The sequence below is a fragment of the Hypanus sabinus genome, chromosome 16, assembly GCF_030144855.1.
Source record: "Hypanus sabinus isolate sHypSab1 chromosome 16, sHypSab1.hap1, whole genome shotgun sequence".
In the NCBI taxonomy this organism is placed as follows: Eukaryota; Metazoa; Chordata; class Chondrichthyes; order Myliobatiformes; family Dasyatidae; genus Hypanus; species Hypanus sabinus.
In genome coordinates, this window is record NC_082721.1 from 76,863,551 (window position 1) to 76,888,917 (window position 25,367).

Consider the following 25,367-nt stretch of genomic DNA (forward strand, 5'->3'; position numbering starts at 1 on the left):
CAATCAGGTAACTTAAGTGTAGTAGCTTCATGAAATTAAAAACATCTTCAGAACATCAAAAGAAATCACAGATAAATTAGGTATTTACACCCAAAACAAAAGTATAATTCCAAAAATAAATTTAATTCACAAAAATCTTATATTTCACTGTTTGTTAAAAATAAACAGCTCACAAAACATTACTCTATTGACTCCACATAGCACATAAATAGCACACCTTGCATATTATATTTATCAGTTTTCTGCTCATTTTTGAAATGGAAAATGGAATGGATATTTGGGAAAAGAACTTAAAAAGAGGCAACTTGAATAACTGAAAACATTTAAAATTACAATGTACCATCTACATAGAACGAGTTTAATCCCCAGTCTCAGAAAATTATGAGACATGATAGGTTTGAAAGAAAAATATGAATTTTAAAACAAGAACACCACCTATAGGACATTACATATTAAAACCAACTATCTCCTGTTAGCACAAGCTTACTTTTTTTTTAATTACTTGTAGTCAACCCATTTTGTCAAACAGACCCAAACAATTTCCCAAATCAACAAATGTTACATCGACAGGCAAAGTAACAGAGACACACAAGTAAAAGATGCAACACCTTAGTTGTAGCTGAGGTAGCAGGATTTTTTTTACTGTTATTCTGCACATTGTGATTTCAAATTTCAAACAAAACACTTGCACTATTCAGACCGTCTCTACAATACAGAACCAAGTCAGCAGAGACATTGGTGAATTTGAGGTACACAAAACAGGCCACGAGTGCTGGTCACAGAATGATAATAATAAAAAGCACCTTTAGCCATGAAAATAGAATCTGTGTATTTAAAAAATGAGAGGTCATTTGTCCACAATATGCCAAGACTGGCCAAAATGAAAGTTAAGTGCAAAATTAAACACGAGCAACTTATGAAAACACTAGATCTGTTACAGAGACAAGTGAATGATATGGTGAATCTTATGAGCATAGGCATTTACAAAGAGCTTGTGTCACTTTACAATCTATAAGTCACAGCTTGACAATATTAGCAAGTTGATCATTTGCACAAACAGCAAAGATAATACTGTTCTTTAGTAGCCATTCACAATTATTAAATTAATATCTAAACAAATTCCAAAGTTCTCATGGTGATTAGTTCATAATGGATATGTTTAAGTGGAATTTAGTAAGAACAACAGAGAACCCAGCTGTTTAGGACAAACAAATAATCTTTTTAAAAATGCTTTTAACATGAAATATGACATGTCATACAAATCAGAGAAATAAAAATGTCAACGATTAGGAACGTTAGCATAATGAACGAAGTGAAATCAGCTGTAGAGACTGGAATTGAGGATTGCAGCGGTCTGGGTTACAGGGCTGGAGCAGAATATAGAAATAAGACCAAAAGATACAGGAGCAGAATTAGGTCATTCAGCCCATCAAGTCTGCTCCTCCATTCCAGCAGGGCTGAGTTACAATCCCTCTCAACACCATTCTCCTATGTTTTCCCCATAACCTTTGATGCCCTGATTAATCAAGCAACTATCAATCTTCACTTTAAATATACCCAATGACTTGACCTGCACAGCTGCCTGAGACTATGAATTCCACAGATTCACCACTAAAGAAAATTTTCCTCACTTCTGATCTAAATGGGTATTCCTCTATTCTGACGTTGTGGCCAAGAAAAAGCAACACCAAAAGACACAAACAGTGAAATTCTGCTGGACTCAAACATTGTAAATCAAGACTGGGACAATGAAGGGTTAACAATGGTCATGCATGCAAGAATACAAGAACCAGTGTTTATAAAGGCTGCATCAATATACACGAGGGTTTCTGCTGCAGGCAAGCTGAAGGCTTTACAATAGAGATGGACAGAGACAAGGACCATTTAAGTGATGGAACAAACATGGGGTTAGATGGGCAGTTATACAATTTGCCTTGGTGTTGGACTTTCTAGGAGAGAAGGATAGACCCATTGTGAGGAAATAAGTTGGAGGCACATACTGAAGACAATAATCCAGCTTTCAACAGTTAATTGAATTAAAGTTCCAGTCAAATGGCAATGTACCTTGACAAACCAAGCAGCATCAGGGAACTGTCCACAATAGATGAATGTTACGTTTGCTCCAAGTTCTGCAGAACAATGATCTCTACATAACTCCAGTCTTGTTTATAAAAGATCAAACCGGGAACATTTTAATCCTTATAGCAATATTTGCAGCTACAGGTAATGCTAGTATTAAGAACACATGCATTTAAAAACCATTAAGGAAGTAATGTTCATAATTAATGTTTTTCCAGCTCTAACTTGAATATTTAACTGAAACAGAAATTTTATGAAATAACAAGACTCTTATTTCAACTTGCTTCATGTCTATTTTGATTACCTATTGGTTCATCCTGTTAAGTTACAAAGGAGCAACAGCTGACTAAATAAAATATTAATTGTTGAATCGCTGAGCTGAAACTTGCTTACAATAAAAGGTGCAATTGAAGTTGATAAGGAGACAGTGTAAATACTACCAAGCATACTGGGAAATGCACATGTGATTGTTGGTGTATGAACTAAACTGAGCAATAATATCTAGTCGCGTGGCCACTTGTCCTGTAGTTTCTCATGGGCTAGATTCAAATATGAAGAATGAACAGATGGATAAGATATCAAAGTATGACAAGCACCATTGAAACCACACCCTAATAAGCAACAACTGAGTAGATATGAAAGACCTCATTCAATTCTTCACACTACTGTGCAAAACTAATCAAAATTTGCTGTGAAGCATAGGCAACCAACATTGGCCACTAAGAACAAATTAACTTCCAGAAGACAAAATATTCAGTTCAATCTTCAAAGAAGATTCCCCTACCTGCCCTCATCCACCAACTCCTATCAATAATGCTGTATTCTTTCAAAAGCAGTTTTATGGATTAAAAATTTAAAGTCAGGACAAATAACATGCTTAAAGAGATGAGCCTTTGTGACCATTTTTTGGTCAATATACAAAAACAGTGATTTTGTAGATCTTTTTGTGAACAATTGCAGAGGTTAACAGTTTCTCAAATGACACTGCAATTTTATTTCGTTACTGGTCAACGTTTCTGTGTCACTTTAAACTCCTGGACAGGGTGGGTGGATGACGTTAGTATAACGAAATGCAGACAGATTGCTGGGACATTCTTGAAGGAGAGGGTTAAGGCTTCAGAAGCTCGCTACAGTGATGGGTGAAGTTTGATACTTTCCCATGCCCAAAGGATTGGATTGATTAGCAGCACACAGTGCAGATTGGATCAGTGATTGTCACTTTGTACAATCCATATGTGGATTCCTGGATTACTCTGTGGTGACACTTTTCATTAACCATTACATGGATTTGGGTGTGTTATGTGGTGACCACTCGTGCTAAGTTGTATTCCATGACTGTCATCTTGTGATATCTCTACATGGATTTTAGAACACTACTCATCGGCTGAGATCTTCTGTGACTGTTACCTTGTTCTCCCAGCATGGAACCTTTAGAATTCTTCATGGACACCTCCTTGTTACATTTTAATGTGGATTTACAAGTTTCTCCTCCCATTTATTCCGTGGATTACCGGAATTTTCTAGCTTGCCATCTTAAGACTTTACTGTTCCTAAACCTGATAGTTTGGGAGCCACAAACGCATAACACGATTAACTTCCATTTAGGACAGTAGTTTTTAATCTTCTGTATTTTGGGTAGACACTAATAAAAAAGTTGTTTTACATTAAAACTTGACTCAGGTTGTGGTCTGGTGCATAACATAAATTGGGGGCTCGTCATCTGGGATTTGAACTAATTGTGGCTTATTGACTGATTACTCCCCTTTTGATTGACTTGTGTGTGGAAACCAGCAGCAATAGATACAGATGAATTTCTGGCATCGCCAACCTCTGAGGCATTAGAGGAAGCCAAACAGACAGAGTTGTTCGCCATTGCTAATGAGCTAAAACTTATTATGGTAAAGCAGGCCATGAAAAAGGCAGATTCAGAGGACAATAGTTGAGCACTATGTATTTACGGGTGTATTTGAAGCCGAGGTGTTAGAATTGTTTCCTGAAAATAAACCAGATAACCCTGAGCTCCAGTTACTACTGGAACAACTAAAGTTAGAGGTTGAGGAAAAAGAAAGACAAAGGCAGTTTGAGATAAAGAGGCTAAGGCTCAAAGGTCCAACTTCTGGCTCTGGTAATGTTTGTTGCCAGTCTGGAAGTTAAATTGGTTCCTCCATTTGATGAGGCCAAAGCTGATAAAATACTTTCAGCATTTTGAGAAAGTTGCTCAGAGCCTACAGTGGCCAAGAGAGTGCTAGCCTCTCATGTTGCAGAGTGTAATTAAAGGTAAGGCTTAGCAGGCTGATTCTGCCCTAGCAGTTGAAGATGCAGCTGACTATGGGACATTAAAATAGGCTGTGCTTAAAGCTTATGAATTGGTTCCAGAGGTCTATAGGCAAAGGTTTAGGAACTTGAGAAAACCTGTGAGCCAGACTCATGTGGAGTTTGCTTATGAAAAGTCTGTGTTTTGAATGATGGTGCACATGTAAAAATGTGAATGATGATTACGACAAATTGAAAGAGTTGGTTTTAATGGAGAAGTTTAAAAGATGCATCCATAAGGACATAAAGACATGGATGCTGGCACATAACAATTTGAATCATTTTAATTAATTATTGAGACACGGCATGGAAAAGGCCCTTAGGATTCTTCAAGCCGCACTGCCCAGCAATCCCCCAATTTAATCCCAGTCTAATCACAGGACAATTTGCAATGACCAATTAACCTACCAACCAGTACATCTTTGGACTGTGGGAGGAAACCCACATGGTCATAGAGAGGATGTACAAACTCCTTACAGCCTGCTGCTACTGTAAAATATTGTGCTAACCACTACACTACCAATAGTGCAAGGGTTTGAAAACAGTTTTCTGCTATGGTTACTTGGTTTATTCGTATATTGGAAAAAATTTATGGTGGGAGAGCTGCATAGCTTCGAATGTTACACAGTTCTGACCCTCATTCGGTGGTAACACCTGTTACAGCCACCCGGGGAGGAGGCGCCGGAAGCAATGTGGGAGAGAAAAGAGACACTGCATGCACACTGGAATCCATGCTTGTGGGCTGGCCCCTCCCATTGGTGCTGCTTTCCAGTGCTCTCTCCCTGCAAGACAAGCTGAATTGCCTTTGCTTCTGGCTGACACAACGTGAGACAAGTAACAACAGCATTATTGATCTTGCAGATACATGACTCCAAGACAACATCCTATGCACTCCAATCTTCAGGTCATGTCGCTCCATGATTTGTGTAATAGTATTGTTTTGACTGTATGTTCTATCATAGCTATAGGAGCTGTGTTTGACTGTATGCACCGTGGCCCCACTGTTTCATTTAGCTGTATGGTTGAAGTCATTAACCTTGAACTTATGGTACACAAGTTTTGGTATCATCTTTCCATCTGCAATATCAAAATATTAAAAATGTCCAGTAGCTGCTGAAAAAGCTGGGAGGGTTTACTGGTTTTATCATTTGCAGAGTTCTGGTGTCAGTGGGGTAGTCATATTCACATTAAAAGCTCCCTTACCAGCACACAAAAGCCAGGGACCAGTTCAGCCTCATCATATTGTCAATGCAATCTGCACAAAATTATGAACAACTAAAATATTTGCAGCCATTTTAACAAAATGCATTTTGTGGCATCATTGGACACTTTCCCCGCACATACGATGAATGCAACAACAAAAAGGCTGCAGAATAAAAATTAAATACAAACAAAAATCACTGTGAATACACAGTTGGTCGGGCAGCAATTGTGAATTGAATACATTTTGAATCAATTCTGCTGGCTTCCAAGGATCCGTTCTTAGATCTCATCTAGACGAGAACAACATGGTGATATCATCTGACGAAGTGGCATTAGGTTCCAGATCAACATTCGGCTTTCAACATCAACATTACCAGCACTCACTACTGCATCTGATTCATCACGCAGATCACCAAATATCTATTCTTATCAGGTATGAGAACACAACATTTGCATTAGTCATCCATAGCCATTTTTTCTTCGTTAACTTCAAAGAAGTTATTTTGAGCCTTTCTCCCAATGTGAACTTTGTAATTTTCCCCATCTGAAATGAGAAATGTTCATTTCAAAAGTATTATTCCTTTTTCTTTCACCATCCTTCTTCAGTCTGGCTGACATGAGGTTCCAGTCCAAGCCATCGACAGCTTTCATGCTGTTCCACCTTCAAAAGGAGAAACAAACAAAAAATCCACAGGGCTAGAAACAAGGGGAGCCCTGTAGGTGTCGGATTAAGAAAACATAAACACACAATAAACACAAGCTCTAAAGCACTCACTGCAGAGTGTTGATACAAGAAGTACTACACCCAATTTAAACCCTACTGAAGTCAACTACAGAAGAGAGCCAGAATGCAAATAGTAAAGAAAGTCATCTGAAAGCAGCCAGAACCACTCAGCAAGAGAAATACCATAGTTAGAAGAAAATTTCACACTGAACATGCACAATTAAATTAAAACCAGAAATTAACAAAAAGTAGCAGCAGTTGGACTCTTTCCAGACAGGTTGCATATACAAATTAACACCCACCTCAGACAGAACCTGTAGGCATTCCTGCAGAGTACAATGGTGTCCAACACATAGCTTAAAAGTCACCTAGAGAGGATGACATGGAGTATCCCCAAATGTGGACCAAGGATCACATTGTCCTCAGATCAAAGATAAATGGAATTACATTTTCACCAGTTTGTCCAGGTGAAACTTTTAGGGCAACAGCTTGGGAAAGAACCACCCTTAACTTTGCTGATGTCTGCATGTCTGTAATCAGAAGTCAAAAATCTGTGAATATCAGTCAATAAAATAACTGAGAATATAGATTTTAATTTTATGCACAATTGCTCAGCTAACCTTATCTCCCTAGTGAGAACATACATTACCATTAAAAATAAATCAGTTGTTACATGGTTAAGCATTCTTTCATTCCTGGAATTGTATTTCAGATCTAACTTAATGGAATAAAAAATATGCCTGAATTCTATGCAAGACAAGTTTGAATAACTTCAATCTTCTGGGCTCAGATCAAGGTATTAACATCTGTAATGTCTGTTTGGCCCTTAAATGCTGTACTTTGCTATTACCCGAGACTTAACTAGTTGAGAAAAAGAACAGAATGAATGACACTCATTAATATTGGACAGCACAAACATAAGAGTAATACAATTGGAGAATAAAGGGTATCATGGACATTGACCATACTGTATTACTGGATGCAAGGACTGCAGTTCCAGGGAAATAACATTTTGATGTATTTGGTAAAAAAATTGAGCATACAAAAAGTAACCATGTTGTTTGAATGTGAGAAATAGAAACAGACCTTTCGCCCCTCATACCTGATCCACCTTCAGACAGATCTTTTCCACCAAAGCCTTATCCAGCGAATAGCTAAACATCCAAAAACTGAATTATTTTAAATCTGCTCAAAATGACCATTTTATTACAGACACTCTGACCCAGGGAACATAATCTTCAAAGGTTTTCAATAAAATTGCATTCTTCTAAACTTGAGTCTCTAGCTCCCTCTGCTTAATCTGTGGTAAACCTTCATTGCTCTCCCTTTACTGCAAGAATATTTTCCAGCACCCTAATGAGATGGAGTCAAATTCTCTTGCAGCAAAGGCTAACAAATACCTTGCCCACCAAATAGCTTGCTGTACCTGCACATTATTGCTCAATAATCCACCTGCAAGGAAATCCATGTCTTCTTAGCCACCAACACCATTCAGTTTTTTGCTGTTTAAGAAATATTCTCCATTTCCATTTTTCTACTTAAATAGATGACCACTTCCCTCATCTGCTTAGTCTGTTTGTATAATTCTGAAGCCTCTCTGCATCCTTTCAAACTCTTAAAGCTACCAGCTTTGACTCTTAGATTTATGGCACTTGATCCTTCATCCTATTCTCCGTTTAGCTTGAGAACTAGCAAGGTCCTAGCAGTAATTCATGCAGCATACTGCTAGATACAACTAAATCAAAACTTGAAACTTATATTCCAGTTCTGTTTATTAAGCACAAAAATACAACTGCAGATGCTGTGGATCAAAAAATACGTACACAATGCTGGAAGAACTCAGCAGGTCAGGCAGCATCCGTGAGAAAAGAGTACCCAACGTTCAGACTGAGACCCTTCATCAGGAATGGTGATGATGAAGGGCCATATTCCTGATGAAGGGTCTCAGCCCGAAACGTTGGCTACTTTTTTCTCACGGATGCTGCCTGACCTGCTGTTCTTCCAGCATTATGTACGTATTCTCTGTTTATTAAGCAGTTCTCCATTCACACTATTATCACCAGTCCTATGTGCTCCAATTTTCTTAAGCATTGCTGAAAGTCTTCAACCAAGTTCCCCCTTTCACTAGTTACAATCTCAAAGAAATAACAATCAAACAGTATTTCTTCCTCCTAAGGTCATATCGACACTACATAACCTCGATCTTTTTTTTGCCTTATAGTCACACCCTGAGCAAAAGATGCAAGTATTTTCCTTACCATTGACATCAGATTATCTGATCTGTAGTTCTCCGAGTTTCTCCTTCAAAGAGTGTTCTTACAATTGTATGTTCCAATCAGTGGGAATCATTCTAGAATCTACGAAATTCTGGAAGATGGCAACTGAAAATCCATTACCCCACCTCTTTCTAAGTCATTGAATGTTGATCATCAATTTACTGCTGCCACACTCACTAAATTTTCCAAGACACATCATAAAAAAAACTTCCTTGCAATAAAGATAAATTTAATGCTACTGCCTCCTTCATCTACATTCTTTTCCACATAATCACATGAATTGTGAAGTGATGGTATAAAATCCAAAAAAAAACTTGAAAGCATTAAACCTGAAAGCTTTTCCAACTGCATCTGCAAACACATTATAGAAATTTCTATCCCCAGTTACAGAGTAGGCTTAAAAGACGGCTGTCCTAGCTAACATCAAAATAATTTCACCAGAATTCTTGCTCTCTACTAATCTGTTCATGGGAACCAGCAGTCAGCCATCGCCAATTTGGAAACTGTCTTCAGGTTCTACTCCCACACTAACCACTATTTTGTAAGAGATGCAGCGTTCGCCAAGGAACGTCAATCTCCGGTCTCTGCCCACGCTCTCGGATAGGGGCACTCAGTGGGAAAACCAAGTTATGACTGGGACAGTGTCCACCATGGGATCTTTCTCTGCACAGATCGGCAGCCTCCCGATTTGTGTTGACAGTTCAGTGACTGAGGAGACCGCGGTGGGGACAAGAGGCCTTTCCTCAAGAATGAACCCACCCTCCCGCATCCCACCACATAGCCCCTTACCCAGCACGCACCGCTTTCAAAATCCTGACTCCTCATCATGTGGTCCTTGTAGGCGACCGTGTTGGTGTTGCTACCGCTCTCCTTGGCCCACTCGCGACTCGTAAGCCGCCAGAGCTTCATTTCACCGCCACCCCGTGCACCCTCCACCTCACAGCGATACCGAACAACAGCCGGCGATAGCCCGCCTCCCCGCGCTCACCAATTGGCTACGGTTGATGGATTGATAGGCGGGTCGGGCCACGGATTGGCGAGCGGCGCGCTCGGAGCGAAGATGCCGGTCCCATTTTCCCCTCCGGCGTCGATCCCTCCCAGGCACCCAACGACCAACCCCCTGCTCGCAGGCCCCGTAATGGGAGTCAGCAAGCTGACTGGTACGTCGGCCGCTTATAGGCTGAAGTGAATCGGCGTCACCGGAGCGCCCGAACTCCTTTCATCGATTGGCTGAACGCCTTTCAATAAATATCCCGCCCCTCCCTGACAATCACGTGCTCACATCGTCCCGCCTCCAGCGAGCGACGGGCTAGGCTGTGATTGACGGGCAATCAGGATAGATTAACGATCTATTTTGAAATTTTTATTATTTAAAATTTGGGCTAAGAACAAAAAACTGGTAAGGCCAGCCTTTATTACCATCCCCAGTTTTCCTTAATTTGAGGGGGTTTATAGAGCATTTCAGAGGTTAGCCGTATTGCAATGGCTCTGGGGCCACTTACAGACAGGTTGGGGTGAGGGCAGATTTCCCCAACAGCACAAGTCTGAACCAGATGGATTTTCACTCACAGGCTGGTGCATCTATGGCCACCATCAAGCACACTAGTTGTGCTCATCCAGTTTAATGAATTAACAATTTAAATGTTCTTGCTACCATGTTGGAATTCAGTCACACCAAGACATTGTTGGTCCCAGTTTCTGGAAGACAAGACCAGTGATGTATCTACCACACCCTTTACAGTGACATGATGCCTGTCCTGCAGTGATTGATGTACAAACACCACTGTTTTCAGCCAGTGTTTGTTCTGCATTAAGTCAATCATTGATACATGGTACCTCCAATCAATAATTGGCACCTTGCTTCAAACTTAAGAAGCAGGCTATCTGGCCCATCAAGCCTGCTCTCATAATTCAACAAGATCCCAGTTGATCTAGCTGTGGACTCAGCTTCACCTGTCAATCTTTTCCCCATAACCAGTAATTTCATTGTTAAGCAAACATCTAATTAATGGTGCCTTAAATATATTTAACAAGGTAACCTCTACTGCTTTTCTGGATACAGAATTCCACAGGTTTACTGCTCTCTGTGAGAAGCAGTTTCTCCTTATCTCCATCCTAAATCTATTCCCCCAAATCTTGAAGCTGTGTCCCCTAGTTATAGCCTCTTACCAGTGGAAACAACTTTCCAGCCTTTATGTTACTTATCCCTTTCATAATTTCATAACATTTCTTTAAAATTCCTCTAATTCTTCTGAACACTAGTGACTTAGTCCCAGGTGACTCAATCTCTTCTCATAGGCTAAAACCCTCATCTCCAAAATCAACCTGGTGAACTGCCTCCAAAGTCAGTACCTTACCTCTATTAAGGAGACCAGTACTGTAGAGTTGCAGCATAACCACGCTGTTCTTAAATTCAATCCCTCTAGCAATGAAGGTCATCATTCCATTTGCCTTTTTGATAACCTGTAGCACCTGCAAATCAGCATTTTTCAATTCATGCATGAGCAGTCCCAAGGCCCTCTGCACAACATGCTGCAATCTTGTCATTTAAAGAATAATCCAGTATTTTCCTTTAAGATGACTTCGTATTTACTATGTTGTATTCCATCTGCCAGCCCCTTGACCACTCATTTAACCTATTAACATCTCTCTGCTGACTCTCCACATTCTCTACACAATTTTTTGACTCATTTTAATGTCATCAGCAAACTTAGATAAACTGCACTCAGCTCCCTCCCAAATCGCTAATGTGCATCATGTGCAGGCTCAGCACCATTCCCTGGGCATTCCACTCACCACTGACTGCTAATCAGAACCATCCATTTATCCCAACTCTGCCTTCTCTTGGTTAACTAGCCCTCTGTCCATAACACTCCCATGCATCATCAATGTTTTTTGTGATGGGGGAGCCCGAGACCAGAGGACACAATGTCAGGATAGAGGGGCACCCTTTTAGAATGGAGACGAGAAGGAACTTTAGCCAGAAAGTGGAATTTGTTGCAACAGGTGAATGTGGAAGCCAAGTCATTGGGTATATTTAAAACAGAGGTTGATAAATTCTTTATTGGTCAGGGAATGAAGCAATACAGGGAGAAGGCAGGAGATTGGGGTTGAGAGGGAAAATGGATCAGCCACGATGAAATGGCAGAGCAAAATCAATGGGCCAAATGGCCTAATTCTGTTCCTATATCTTAAGATTTTACAGAATGCTTTTGGAAATCCAAGTATCCATCCACCTGTTCCTCTATCCATTGTGCTCATCATTTCCTTAAAGAACTCCAGTAAGGTTGCCTATTGGACCTGCCCTTCATTAATGCATATTGTGTATGCCTGATGAAACCACTTATCCAACTTTCTGAATGTTTCTTCCTTAATTACAACTTGAAGCAATTTCCTGACTAGAGGTTAAGCTAACAGGCCTATAGTTACTTGACTTTTGTTTACATCCTTTTGTAAACAGTGATATGCCATTTGCTGTCTTGTAGTCTGCTGGGACCTGCCCAGAGTCGAGAATTTTAATTATCACAAACATATCTGCTATAACATGCACCATTTCTTTCAGTACCCTGGAATGAATCCCATCAGGTCCTGGGGGCTTGTCAACCTTTAGGCCATCTAGTTGCTCATTACTGCAGTGAGAGTGATTATAGTGAGCAGCTCACTTCCCTTCACATCCATGACATCACACTCTCTCTGATACATTAGATTTGGAGACTGATACAAGTCCTTTCTCTTTTCTCTCCACCCCTTGAAAAAAAACAGGAACTCTACTTAACCTTGTGTTCGGGAAGCAGCACAACCAATCAGGAGATGGCCCTATGCCTCTGGGTTAGCCTGGAATCTATGGGCAGAGTGATCCATATGAACAACCCCCCCTCCCCCCATAAGTAACTTGATAACCATAATTTACCTGCCGCTTCGTAATCAGATACATCCATCAGAAGAATGGACAACCAATGGAAAAGGCACAGGTAGTCTGTACGATTTTTAGCTGGTTAAACTCCAGTAGCAGTTCAAGGCGTCTATGTTGTACAAACTTGTATTTAAGCCCTCTGAAAACTGAGGAGAGAGACGGCATACTCTATATTGACTAAGAAAAATCTCTACAGTCAGATGCAGATTTCTCCATTGGAGACTTGAAAATGATGCTAGCTTCCATGAATGTCAGACAGCATTTGCCTGTCTTTCTATTACATCATAAAAAGCCAAATGGAATGTTGGTCTTTATCTCTAGAGGACTGGAATGCGAAGGCTGAAGGTGATGTTACAGCTAGGAAAAGTGCTACCCTTACAATTTGGTGTTCAGTTCACATCAGGTGAAGGATCTTATGGCTTTGTGGCAGATTCAACAAATTAACATTGGAACTGTATCTTTTAAATTATGCAAGGGTTTATATTGCCTTGTGAATAGAATATTGTGTGGTAATCTAACTTTGGTGTTTAAGATTAAAGTTGATAGAATTTATTTTCCCTGTGGTTGATGCCTCAAGAATGAGAAGTCAGATACAAATAGAACCTCTGTTCATGAATAACACCATATGGTGGTGAGCAGAGGGTAATGGTGGAATTTCAGAGCTTAAGGCACAGCCAACTGGACTGAATAAATAGAGAATGGGTGAGAAGCCAAAATTGGAGGAGACTAGTTGACACAGTAATGCTGGAAGAGGTTCAGAGATGGTGAGGGCTTTGAAAATAAAAGGGAGATATTTGAAAACCAGATTGAGAGTCGTTATAGGCAAGAGTGCTAGGTGGAATAGCAAGTTTTGGATGAACCTCTCATGCAAGATGGAAACTGGGTGAAGAGTGTAACAGAACAGTATTGAAGGCACAGATGATTTCAGCAACAAATTAACTGAGACTCTGTCAAATCTGGTATTAAAGAATTTGAATTGGGTCCCAAGGTGTGGATATAGTGATTGGTTTGGGTACAAATGCCTCAACTCAAAACATTAACTGTCCATTTCCTTCAAGATGCTGCCTGTCCCACTAAGTGGTCTGGTTAGTAGTCCAATTCTCCCTGAATATACAGGAGGGTAGGGATCACTGCTACCTGATACAGGCTTCAAGGATTTCCCTAGGTGCTCCATTTCCTCACTTGCTAAAGATATGTGGATCCCCAGGATAATATGCTGTAATTTACCCATAGAGTGTCAATGAGTGGCAGAAATTCTGCAACATCAACTAAAGATACAAAAGTTGAAAGAAAAACTGTTGCTGATGGTGTCATGATGACTTGGTAAGATTAGAACCAGGTGATTGTTGCCCACCTAAAATTGGTTTCAGGAAGATAGCCAGTATATTAAAGGTGAGTGTGTTTCCATAGACATTGTGTCTGGAGGACCACGGGGAAGACAGGAGAAAAAATGCAGGAAGACAGGAAAGGGAGAACAAAAGGTAGGCTCAGGGAAGGGAAGAAGACTATGGTCGCAACTAAGTGACAAAGTTCAGATTGTTACAACTGATTTGAATGTGTGGAGGGTAAAGGACAGGAGTTTCTTGATGTGGTTTATGAATCTTAGAATTCTGTGCAAAGAAACAGGTGCTCAGCACTTTAATCCAATACTAATCTGATTATCAGGTTTTTCACTTAAGTGATGTGAAATCTTGTTTTGCAGCAACAGCACAAGAAAAATAACTAAATTACAAGCTAAATAGTGCAAGTAACAAGGTACAATAGATAACACCAAATCATTCTGAAGAAAGAGGGGCTACTCATAAATCATAGTTCTACTTGCTGTCCCATCAGCTCCCCCCAAACCTACTTGTGGAAAACCTTCCACTGAAAATCCAGTATACCCTAGACACTGGCTCATCTTCACTATTGCCTTGAAATAACCTTAAGTGCAGTTTGTCAAACATGACTTTCCTTTCACCAAATAGTGTTTCTGTGAGTAGGTGGGAAAGGGACTTCCTTTAGCTAGCTGGTGTAACACAAGTGATGATACTTGCAGGCTGCCACTAGCACACAGGTGTTGATGTTAATGAAAACACATTTCACTGTTTCAATGTACAAGTGATAAGTAAATCCAAATCTTATCTTCTAGATTTGATTACCACTTAAGATTTCAAGACTCCTTCCTGCTGTTTCTTCATCTTTCACTAATTACTAAATTGTAGTTGCTGGAGCTCCAGACAATTCTGGAATGTCAGATTTCCATGCTGCCACAATTGTGTCTATCATCCAAGACACCCATTTTGGAACACTGGCTTTGGGTGTTCAGGAATGTGAAGTTCCAGTACATTCGCAAGCACCTTTTACTGATTAAGTTCAATTTAAATTTGGTACACTCCGACATGGTGCTGTTGAAACCAACACCAGTCCATTCCAATATTCACCATAATTGTCTTCCATGTAAAGATCTGTTTCAACTAGCTGGGATTGTAAACCAGCTCTTCCGTCAAATTCTAGTAGTTTTACAATGGGTGCTGTAAAGTTGCACAGGTGTCTCAAAAGGCTAGAAAAAAAAACTTGTCAATTCACAGAATCTAATTAAAAATATTGTAAACTGCACCACAAAGCAAGTTTCCAACCAGTAACTTGATCAGATGCTCAAGTTATACTAGCACCATCTAGCTTCAAGCTTCATGGAGGGCAATGCATACATACCAAACAAGGTTATGCATTACCATAAATCAACAGCCCAAAGCAAACTGGACATCAGTCATGCTCAATTTAACCTTGAGGAATAACATATCTAGCATGGCACATTATAGCCTCCAGAACTTACTGATTTCAATTGCTTCAGATGATCAGTTATTCCAGCAATGTTTTCCCTTCACCACCACCTTTGCCATTTTATTTCATATCCTCCACACAGCCTGTTATTCACTATGTTGTTGCCCACATCATTTAAATCTGATCTCCACCCTGGATCTTTCCTTTTGTACTCCTTTTTCATTTCTATTTTCAAAGTTCTGTTGTAAGGTCAACATAGATGCTGCCTGAAGTGTTAAGTATGTTCCCTGTCTTAGAACCTGCAGAATTTCTTTTGCACATTAAATGTTACTTGTTTCAGCATTAACCACCAGTGTCTATACCACAAGAATAAGTAGGCCATTCTGCCCATTAAGTCTGCTCCACCATTCAATCATGGGCTAATTCAATTCTTCCAGTCACCCCATCTCTTCTGCCTTCTCCCCATACCCTTTGATGCCCTGACTAATCAAGAACCTCTCTACCTTAAATGCACCCAATGACTTCACCTCCACAGCCACTCGTAGCAACAAATTCCACACACTTACCACCCTCTGACTAAATTCTCATCTGTTCTAAATGGACGTCCTTCAATACTGAAGTCGTGCCTTTTTGTCCTAGACTCCTCTACCATGGGAAATGACTTTACCATATCTAATCTGTTCAGGCCTTTTAACATTCAGAATGTTTCTATGAGGTCCCCCCCACCCCACGTCATTCTCCTGAACTCCAGGGAATACAGCTACTAGACACTCCTGATACAGTAGCCCTCAACTTGCTGCAACCGCTCTACATCTTGGTAGAGGAGTTGGGGCAGTCACCACTATTAACTACAACCTTATGCATCTGGCAAAATAATGTAGCTACAGGAGGGATTTTTATATACAAAAAGGCTGCCCTGTATTTCACCTTAAGTGGCAGTTGGAGAGAACTACAAGGTTGCTATTACACATCCTGTAAAAGTAGTTTACAATTTCACCTATACCTTATTCTACATTTCCCCTTTCAAGAATTTACACAAATCCTATTGAATACTGTACTGCAAATACTCTGTGGAACTATTGAACAAGACTCAACTTCTGATCACTCAGCACACATTCAAATAAGCAACACTTCCTAAAATGTATACTGATCAAAGAAAACACCAACTTAATTTGACCCATGTGGCTCGTCACTTTTTTTTTACAATTCAGAAAGCCAGTTATATTCTAAAAAGCTTTTAAGCACTACCTCAATTCAGAATCCCTGTATCCATTTTCATAGAACTGGCTGCCATTCTGAACAGACAGACTGTAGATACTGGAATCTGGAACAAAAAACAGTTGCAAGAGCTCAACAGCTGAAGCAGTTTTTTTTTATGGACATAAAAGGTAGTCAATGCTTCCAGTCAAGAATGTACATGAGGATTAATACAAGGGTGTGTCTGAACATCAACTCTTTCACAACCACAGATGCTGCTCAACTTGCTGAGTTCCTCCAGCAGTTCCTTAAAGACCCAAGCAGGTTTTTAAGAATGTTATAATGCCATTGTTGAGTATTTCAGTTTAGTATTGTTATTTCATAGAAAAAATTTGCACAAGTATACTTACCAGACAATAAAATGTGCTCACATCTGGATAACAAGGGGTTAGATTCTAACAGCATCACTTAAATCACAAAAACATCAGGATTACCCAAAATTATCTGATGATCAACCAAATAGAATGCTCCCTTAAAAGAATACCAAAAAACAAACAGCATCATAGTATTACATCTAGAAGGCCTAGTCCACATTACCTCTGAATAAGTTTTAAAAATGGAATATTGTAAAAATATCAGGCAACTGCATTTACAAGTGCTTTTATTCAGGCAAAGCAATACAATACATTTTTACATCACTAACATTTGTAAAAAAATGGTGTTTTCAAAACCAATGTTTATAAAGCTTATATTTTTTTTGAATTTAAACATTTCATTATCCTGTCCTACAGTCACAGGCAGGTTTGGATCACAATTTACAAAGTACAATATTAAAAGTTACAAAATAGTTTTCGTGTTGAGATCCTGAAAACATTTATGCTGGACAATGGCATTCTTAGTTAGTTTAAACTCCCAGCTTGGATTAGGTAGAGATGCTTTGCTGGATACCAGTAACTCCACTTCCTTTTAAAGTTCCAGAAGTCATTGGTGAGACAAGTGGCAATAGCACATCTAGTCAATTGTTAACTGAAGCTCTGGAAATGGCCAGCTTGTGGACAATTTCAGAAAAGGCATTAAACATATTTAACAAACTAGACTTTTCCCACCCCTCCCTACCCCCAACCTTTCCAGGCCTACACAGCAAAAACAAAACTAAGTTCTGTAGTTATACATTTCTGGCTAATTTACAACAGACACCACCTGAATTTTACCAAGAACCATTATCATCAGGCAGAAGCCAGCTCACTATAGATCACCTTTGCCCATTACAATTACTGCAATTGCTATGGAACCAGAATGGGAATTAGTAAACTTTGGCCCCTACCTTTGTCACGCCCTCTCCTGTAGATTTAACGTCTTCTTTTGGGACACTGAAGTCTGACAAACCCTCTTTTCAATTAACTCCAAAAGCTAACAAACCTGGGTAAAAAAATAATCTTGTCCACTTCAATGTATATTCACTAGATCGTTTTACATGCAGTCCATGGAGTTCTCTGGAACTATACTTAGTCCACTTCCTGCCCCAAGTCCCTTCAGGGGTGTACAGCTAGGTGGAAGCATTGCATTCGAACTTGGGTCAACATTTTCAATATCTTCCATTTTCTCACTGACACCTTCCCAGTTGATGTGGAATCTCGTAACTCTTGGGTTTGAAGCCAAAATATTTCGCTGGAGCTAGAGGGCAAAGGGAAAAAGTAAAATTTCAGTTGTCATACCAAAATAACATGACATAACTAGACTACTCACACATTTCAGAAAAATTAAAGAATTTGATCAGAAGGTTATAGGGGCCTTGATTCAAAATGCATCTATAATGAACAACATATCAAGGTGTTAGGGTGGCAAAAGCTATTCTTTTTTCAATAGTGTAATAGAGGTAATGCTCAGAATTATAGACCCACAAGTCTTGTATCAGCAGTGGGCAAGCAACTGGAGAGAATTCTTAGACAGAATATACAAGCATTTATTGAAGCATAGTTTTATTAATGGCTATAAGGAGCAGGTTGTGTTTCATAAGCCAAATTGATTTTATTGAAGAGGTAAAGTGGATGTGATGTATTTAGATTTCAGCAAAGTGCCCAACAAGGTTCCCAGTGAAAAACTCAAAGTCAGGTGGCATGGGATAGAGGGAAACTTAGCTGACTGAATTCATAACTAGTTTCACACAAAATGCTGAAGGAACTCAGCAGGTCAGGCAGCATCTATAGAAACGATGCAACAGCTGACATTTCAGTCCGAGACCCTTCTTCAGGACTGAGAAGGGGGAATATGCCAGAATAAAAAGGGAAACAGGGAAAGGAACAGATCTGGGTGAGTACGTGGTCGAAGAGTCATTGGGGGGTGAAACAGAGGGCTTCACTGAATTCCTTTAGAGATTTATACTTCTTCAGGGTAGGCATCACTGAGTTTTCACAATGCAGCAGCAAATCATAAACACGAAGCCTGCAGATGCTGGATATATGAAGCAACACAATATTTGAGGAACTCTGCAAGTCAGGCAACAATTGGCTTGCCCACATAACAAAAGGGTGGTAATAGGCAAAATGTATTCTGCCTGGAGATCTGTGACCTTTGATATTCTGCAGGTATCAATTCTCAGAATCCCTGCCCTTTGATTTTTATAAATAATATGGATGAGGAAAGGGAAGAGTGAGTTAGTAAGTTTACAGGTGATGCAAAGGTTGGTGGAGATAGTGTCACAGACTACAATGGGCAATTAAGATGCAGAACAGGGCTGAGAAAAGACAGATTGAGTTTGGTGTGAAGTGATACACTTTAGAAGATCAAACAGAGTACAGGGTGGATTATTAGTGTGGAGGAAGAGAACTGGGGTTCATGCCAATAGGTCCTTCAAAGCAGCCACTCAAATGGATACAGTGGTTAAGGAGGCAAAGGTGCATTGGTCTTCATTAGTTGGGGGATTGCGTTCAAGAGAATGTTGTAGTGTTATAAAACTCTGGTTAGACCACACTTGAGGTAACCAGAGCTGAACACAGTACACCCAGGAATGACATGGAAGCTCGAGCATGCAGAGGAGATTTACTTTGATGTTGCAGAGATTAGAGAGTACGACTTGAGGAAAAATGGAATTTGGACTTTTTCTTTGGAGAAGATGAGAGGTGACTTGATAGAGATGTACAAGAGGCATAAAGTGGGCAGCCAGCGTCTCCAACCCCACCCTACCCCGTAAGTGGAAATAGTTACTATGCAAGGAAATTATTTAAGGAGCGGAGAAAAATATGGAGGGGGGAATAGAGGTAATTTTAAAAAAAAGATTGATTGTGTGTGAAACACTGCTGGGATAGTGGTAAAGGCAGATACACTGGGACTCGTACACAGACAGATGGCTGAAAGAAAAATGGAGGACTATGTGGGAGGGAAGTGTCAAGATTGATTTTAGAGTAGGCTTAAAGATAGGCACAATATGGAGGACTGAAAGGTCAGTACTGTTGTGTTTATGTACCCAAAACCATCAAATGCAAAGACAGGTTAGCAATTGTCAACAAAGTATTTGATACATCTTGAGACTAAATTTCTAACAGTACTGTGACAGAAGCTAAGTCCATCCAATCTGCCTTTGAACAATAAAAGATCCAAGACATCACCAGCAGTAGTGGCAGAATTAGTACAGCTGCTAATTTGCCAGAACAGAGACCTGGATTCCCTCTAGCTCTGGTTTTCTCCCACATCCCAAAGTAGTTTACTAAATGACCACTGCAAATTGTCCCTAGTGTACAGAAGTCATGGATCTTGAAGGAGTTGATGGGAACGTAGCGAGAAACTTGAGGGGGGGGGGGGGGTTAATGTAGGGTTCCGCATAAATGTGTAGTCATTTTGTGCTGCTTTTCTGACTACATTTCAGAAGTATTCATTGGCAATAAGGAACTTGGCGAAAGGTACACCAAGGCTTCATTTCGAAAGAGCTGTTCCAACTAAAGTTTCAGCACTGCCAAAAATCAGAGGTCAATACGGAAAAGGGCACATTTCTTTGGCAAGACGAAATTTGAAGGACTATAACACAAATATCCTACTGCAGCTGTATGACGAAGGAGGCATAAATGGACCTGCAGTGGTGCAAGGGTACAAATACAATAAAAAACTCATTGTTCCACTGAAGCAAACATCAATAAATTGCACACTAAAGGTTAATGCAGATTTATCCATCGTACCACATGGGCGTAAGTTCAAGGCAACTGTCATTAATGTATTCAACATTGTGGCAACTTCAGAATCATTTGTTTAGAACACAGAGGAACACAATGACATTGACAAGAACAATGTCCATTTACAATGAAAGGCATCATGTAAATAAACGAAACCGCATGAACAGAGGCGGCGTCGGTCATTTCTGGTCCAAAAATCGTTTGGACCATCGGGGTCACCAATTGTAGCGGTGTGCTACACGCAGCGCTAAAATTACGACACGGAGTCGGTAACTGCAGTCGAAGGAAAAAACTTTATTCGAAAACTTCAGCCTCACTTTTAAGCCTCTGTCAACCGGCCCCCCATGGCGCAGAGGCTCCAAAGCTCTGTGCTCGCAAACCCCCGTAGGCTATCTAATTGTGAGTCGGTTCGGATACGCTAGGAAATGGGTCGCCACAGCATCATGTAAATAGGGCGATTAAAACAAAAGAACATAAGTGATTAAAAAAAGCAAAATCTGAGATGGCAAAAGGTTTGATTGCTGACCTGGGTAGTATATTAAGGTAAGACTGGACCTGATATACCTGTTCCCCTATTGAAAAGGAAACAGTTGATTTGAGTTTTATTTTACCCAAAACAGGAAACTCATTTTATCATTCAACATCTAACATTTTTGGGAAACAAGCCTGAAAGATGATGCTCGGATTACTTCAGAAGGAATTGACAGACTCAATGGCCATCTCTTAGTTTATCATCCTATGAATGAAGGATGTAATAAACGATCACAGAAAGGTGGGGCATGAAATTTACAGTATAGCACATCAGGATACATTTCTACCAAGAAATGTTCTTAAAAAATTTCAGCACTGCCATTTGTCTAACCAAAAATATAACTGTTCCAAGCTCTGCTCACTTATTTTGTAGTCCAGAAGGCCAAAGATCAATAGAATTAGTAAGGACAATCCTACAGATAATATCAAGGAAAGCCAATGGATACTATCAAATACATTTAATGATTTTAAAGCAGTGACTTACAATTTTGTTTTCAATCTAAAAACAATGAATTTATGTCATTCTTACTTTGGCATAGTCTGGCTTCATTGGTGGGTTCTCCTTTAATTCAGGATCAGTGTATTCATTATTTACATAATACCCAACACGAATAAACTCTTGATCTCTATACGTGCATGTGATGAGCACCACAGTCACACCAACTGCATCAGCATCTGGGATAAGACTTGCATTTGGAGCATCAGCCTGGAAAAGCAGAGGGGAACAGAGTTTTATTCAATTCAGAATGTGAAAATGCAGTACAACCCAAGCTCCATGGTAACTCTTAAGCTGAGCCCATGTTGCCAGAACATCCCAGATCACAATATTCCTCCAACCCAAACTCAAATATCACTACCTTCAGAACATAACACTTTGCCATTTCCAGTGACAGATAGGAAGCAAAACAATTCTTAGTTTTCTATTTGAGTAAAGCCCCCAAATACTCAACCACAAACCCTCACATTCTGGCACAAATAGACTAAATATTCACGGTGACAATCCCTACTTACAGTTATTACCTTAAAACCCCTACTTTCTGGTAGAAAATACAACACAAAGCACTCTGGGCTCAAGTGTGATGTGGACATTGCTTCTGTCTAAATTGCTTGGCTTACATTTAAAAAAAATCAAAACTTGGGAGAAAATTCTGTATTTAACCAATAGCTACCCATCTTCTGCTATAGCTAGTCACCCCTAAGGGGAAAGCATGGTTGCCTAAAGCACCTCAATTGAGCCACTATTTTGAAATCTAAACATTACCCATTAACGGCACAAGGTCAGAATCCCCCTATGCATTCATTCACTGCCTCTATCAGCAATCGAGTTCAAGTTGAAATGGGACTGCCCATCTCCAGATAAAGTACCTACAGGGACTGGAATTAGAATTTATACTGGAAAGGGTGCATAGGGCAGTTCTACTGAATAATGTAGGACACCATAAAAATTGAAAATATAAAAACATTGAAAAGTCAGACACTCTGAATTAAAGTTGATACTAATTGATCAGTACAACAATTCTCTGTAAACTATCCCATATTTCTGAAGTTCAACTAACATTTCTAACAGATTAGAACTTCAAAGCCTACGGTGCTGGAGAAAAACACTAAAAGGCACAGATGAAGCAATCTGCATATCCAACTTGTGCAATGGGAATTCTGAGTCAGTGATGGGCATTTGAAATTGCTTACAAGATTCAACCTGCTGTGTAAAGTACTGTACAAATTTCACTTAACCATTCAAAGTGGCATTAAGGATTATCATTACTTTTCAGATATAAAGAACCCAAGGATAATATTAACAAAGAAATCCGCATTTGAAATACTGGGTCCCAAGTTTAAGCAATGAATCCCTTCCCAGGAGCCTGTACACAGATTTCTCTGCAAATCAATAACTTTTCTAGGCTAATCACATCATAGCCACACACACACAATTTCTCTCCTCCATTAAAAGGAACCTGTACGAACGAAATACACTGTATCCAGCCACCAACTTGAGACATTACCAGCTGGAAAACTGTTTTAAGAATTGAGGGATTTGTGCAAAGTCAATTTACAAAAGTCAAACCATTCAGAACCCAAGGAGTGTGTGTGTGTGTGCACACGCACACACACACAGTGAGGTAGGTACAGAGACAAGTCATTAATGTCCAAAGGGTACAAAGAGACATGGGCAGATGTTTCTATTAGTGGGGAAATCTCATACAATGAGATAGTTACAAAGCCAAGGCAGTTGTGAAAATTTAACATGTTGCAGAGAATTTGAAATGTACCAAGAGGAATCAGTCTACTTAGTTAAGCAGAGTAATGGAACAAAGACACTACCATTCAAAAATCCATCAAGGTTCAAATTTTATAACTAACTTTCAATTAAACACCAGGCAAATAATTTCATGCTCACAGCAACAGATGAAAGTATATTAAACACAGAAAAACACCAAATTGGAAATTGACAACACTGGAAGCACTTTTTAGATGTAGCGCATGAATAAATGTTGTCAGAAACTTTTTGAAATGATACTAGTTAAAGGAAGAGCCAAATCTGCAAAATCTTTAGTGCTATCTGCAACTCCTAGCACAACTACTGCTGGCTATTGCAGAAGACAGAAGCAGAGTAATAAAAATCATATCTGATAATTTGTGGAACAGAATTAATGTCCCCCAATAACAATGGGGAAAAAGTTTAAATATAGAATATGCTGGAAATACTTGGGCCCCCAACAGCATTGAGAGGGAGAAACAGTTAATAATTCGCATCATTCTCTTCATTTGACGTTACCACAGCGTTATTTTTCTGGCAGTCCTAGAATTACCAATAATTATCCATCAGTTTAAGTAACATATCCACAGTAAGCAACACCAGTAATCCGCAATAAAACTTTGGTAAATGCATCTAAATCAAAATCAATCCCCACAGGCCAAAAAGATCACAATAGCCACACCACTAATGCAAAGGAATATTTCAGACGCAAACTCTATACGAAAGAGTTAGGCGCTACGAACACGGAACATTGCTCAAAGCCAGGGTACGCTGATGCACTCAGCATTTAGTGCTGACGGGCCTGGATCTCACAGTACCTGAAACACAAACATATGACGTCCGGCCGGGACGGGTCCCACCAGCACCGAGTCCAGCACCTGGTCGTGCTCCTCGCTCTCCGCAGAGCCCACGTATATGATTTTCCACTCCAGATCTAAACAGAGAAAGTATTGACAATAAAAGTGAGCCGCGGGGCCGAGGGCGCGCGCCGGAGCCGCTGACGGCCCCATTGACAAAAACGGACTCTGCGCCAATCAGAGGCGGCGGAGCGGCCGGCGCGCGCCTGTCCTCACCGTCCGGCAGGTCCTCGATGCACTCGAAGGTGATCTCGAACTGGAAGGGGTTGTTGAAGGGAGACGGGTTGTCCAGCACCACCACGTTCAGCACCTGCACTTTGGCCATAGCGAACGGGGGGGGAGGGGAGGAAAGGGGGAAAAGAAACGGACTGAGAAGCGTGTGCCGAACGCAGCCTGGCTACCCGGGGTCCCTGCGATCCGCCGCCCGGTTCCCCCTCCTCTTCCAGAGGACAATCTCCGCCTTCCTTTCGCCCGCCGCCGCGCTCACATTGCGCGCCTCCCGCCAACCTCATCTATTTATAGCGCAGCCGCTCTCGCGAGAATCCAGCACCAACGATTTCCCCTTTCGATAAACTTTATTCGTAAACCGTTCTCAGAGTCGCCTGTTCGTCCAATCAGCGGCGGGGCCACTGGCGGGAAAACCCCGTTCGAACACCACCGGAGCGAATAAATAACGGGTGACAGAGGGGCTTAATGGGGGTCTGAGGACAGGGAGGGAACACCAGAGCGAACAAACTAGGGCTGAGAGGGACTTTCTGAGGGAACTGGGAGTTCAGAGCATGGTCTGAGGACGAGGTTGGTGATGGATGAGGGGAAGGGAGGCTGGGAGGAGGGAAGGGAGGGGGTGGATGAGGGGAAGGGAGGCTGGGATGGAGGGAGGTAGGATGTGGGGAAGGGGTGAGGGTGGGAAGTTGAGGGAGGGTGTGAGAAGGAGGTAGGTGGTGGGTGTGTGTGTGGATGATTGGATGGGAAGGAGGAGAAATGATATGGAGTTTGGGGGCGAGGGGGTGTGGGTGAGTGGTTCTTAAATAAATATATGAGTTTACTATGCCTTTAGTGCTTTCCAAAGTATAATTCTAAAAGCTCTGGAA

The 25,367-nt window shown here is 40.5% G+C and overlaps 2 protein-coding genes and 1 long non-coding RNA gene across 3 annotated transcripts in view; all 3 read right to left on the reverse strand.

The window, feature by feature from the left end:
- LOC132406463 (cAMP-dependent protein kinase catalytic subunit alpha-like) overlaps positions 1 to 9,720 on the reverse strand; it is a 202,435-nt gene extending 192,715 nt beyond the window's left edge. The window contains exon 1 of the mRNA XM_059992181.1: positions 9,396 to 9,720. Within this exon, the coding sequence (XP_059848164.1) occupies positions 9,396 to 9,504 (109 nt within the window). The 5' untranslated portion in view covers positions 9,505 to 9,720. The remainder of the gene's footprint in view (positions 1 to 9,395) is intronic.
- Positions 103 to 8,270, reverse strand: LOC132406464 (uncharacterized). Its single transcript, XR_009516169.1, has 2 exons — positions 6,622 to 8,270; positions 103 to 6,309 (listed from the first exon to the last, which is right to left on the reverse strand). It is a non-coding gene; the product is annotated as an uncharacterized LOC132406464 (long non-coding RNA).
- Positions 9,721 to 17,112: 7,392 nt separating the features above from the next.
- LOC132406465 (histone chaperone asf1b-like) lies at positions 17,113 to 24,800 on the reverse strand. Its single transcript, XM_059992183.1, has 4 exons — positions 24,493 to 24,800; positions 24,238 to 24,353; positions 21,692 to 21,868; positions 17,113 to 18,142 (listed from the first exon to the last, which is right to left on the reverse strand). Exons 1-4 carry the CDS (start codon positions 24,599 to 24,601, stop codon positions 17,939 to 17,941), a joined length of 606 nt encoding a protein of 201 aa, XP_059848166.1. The 5' UTR covers positions 24,602 to 24,800; the 3' UTR covers positions 17,113 to 17,938.
- Between the last annotated feature and the right edge of the window lie 567 nt (positions 24,801 to 25,367).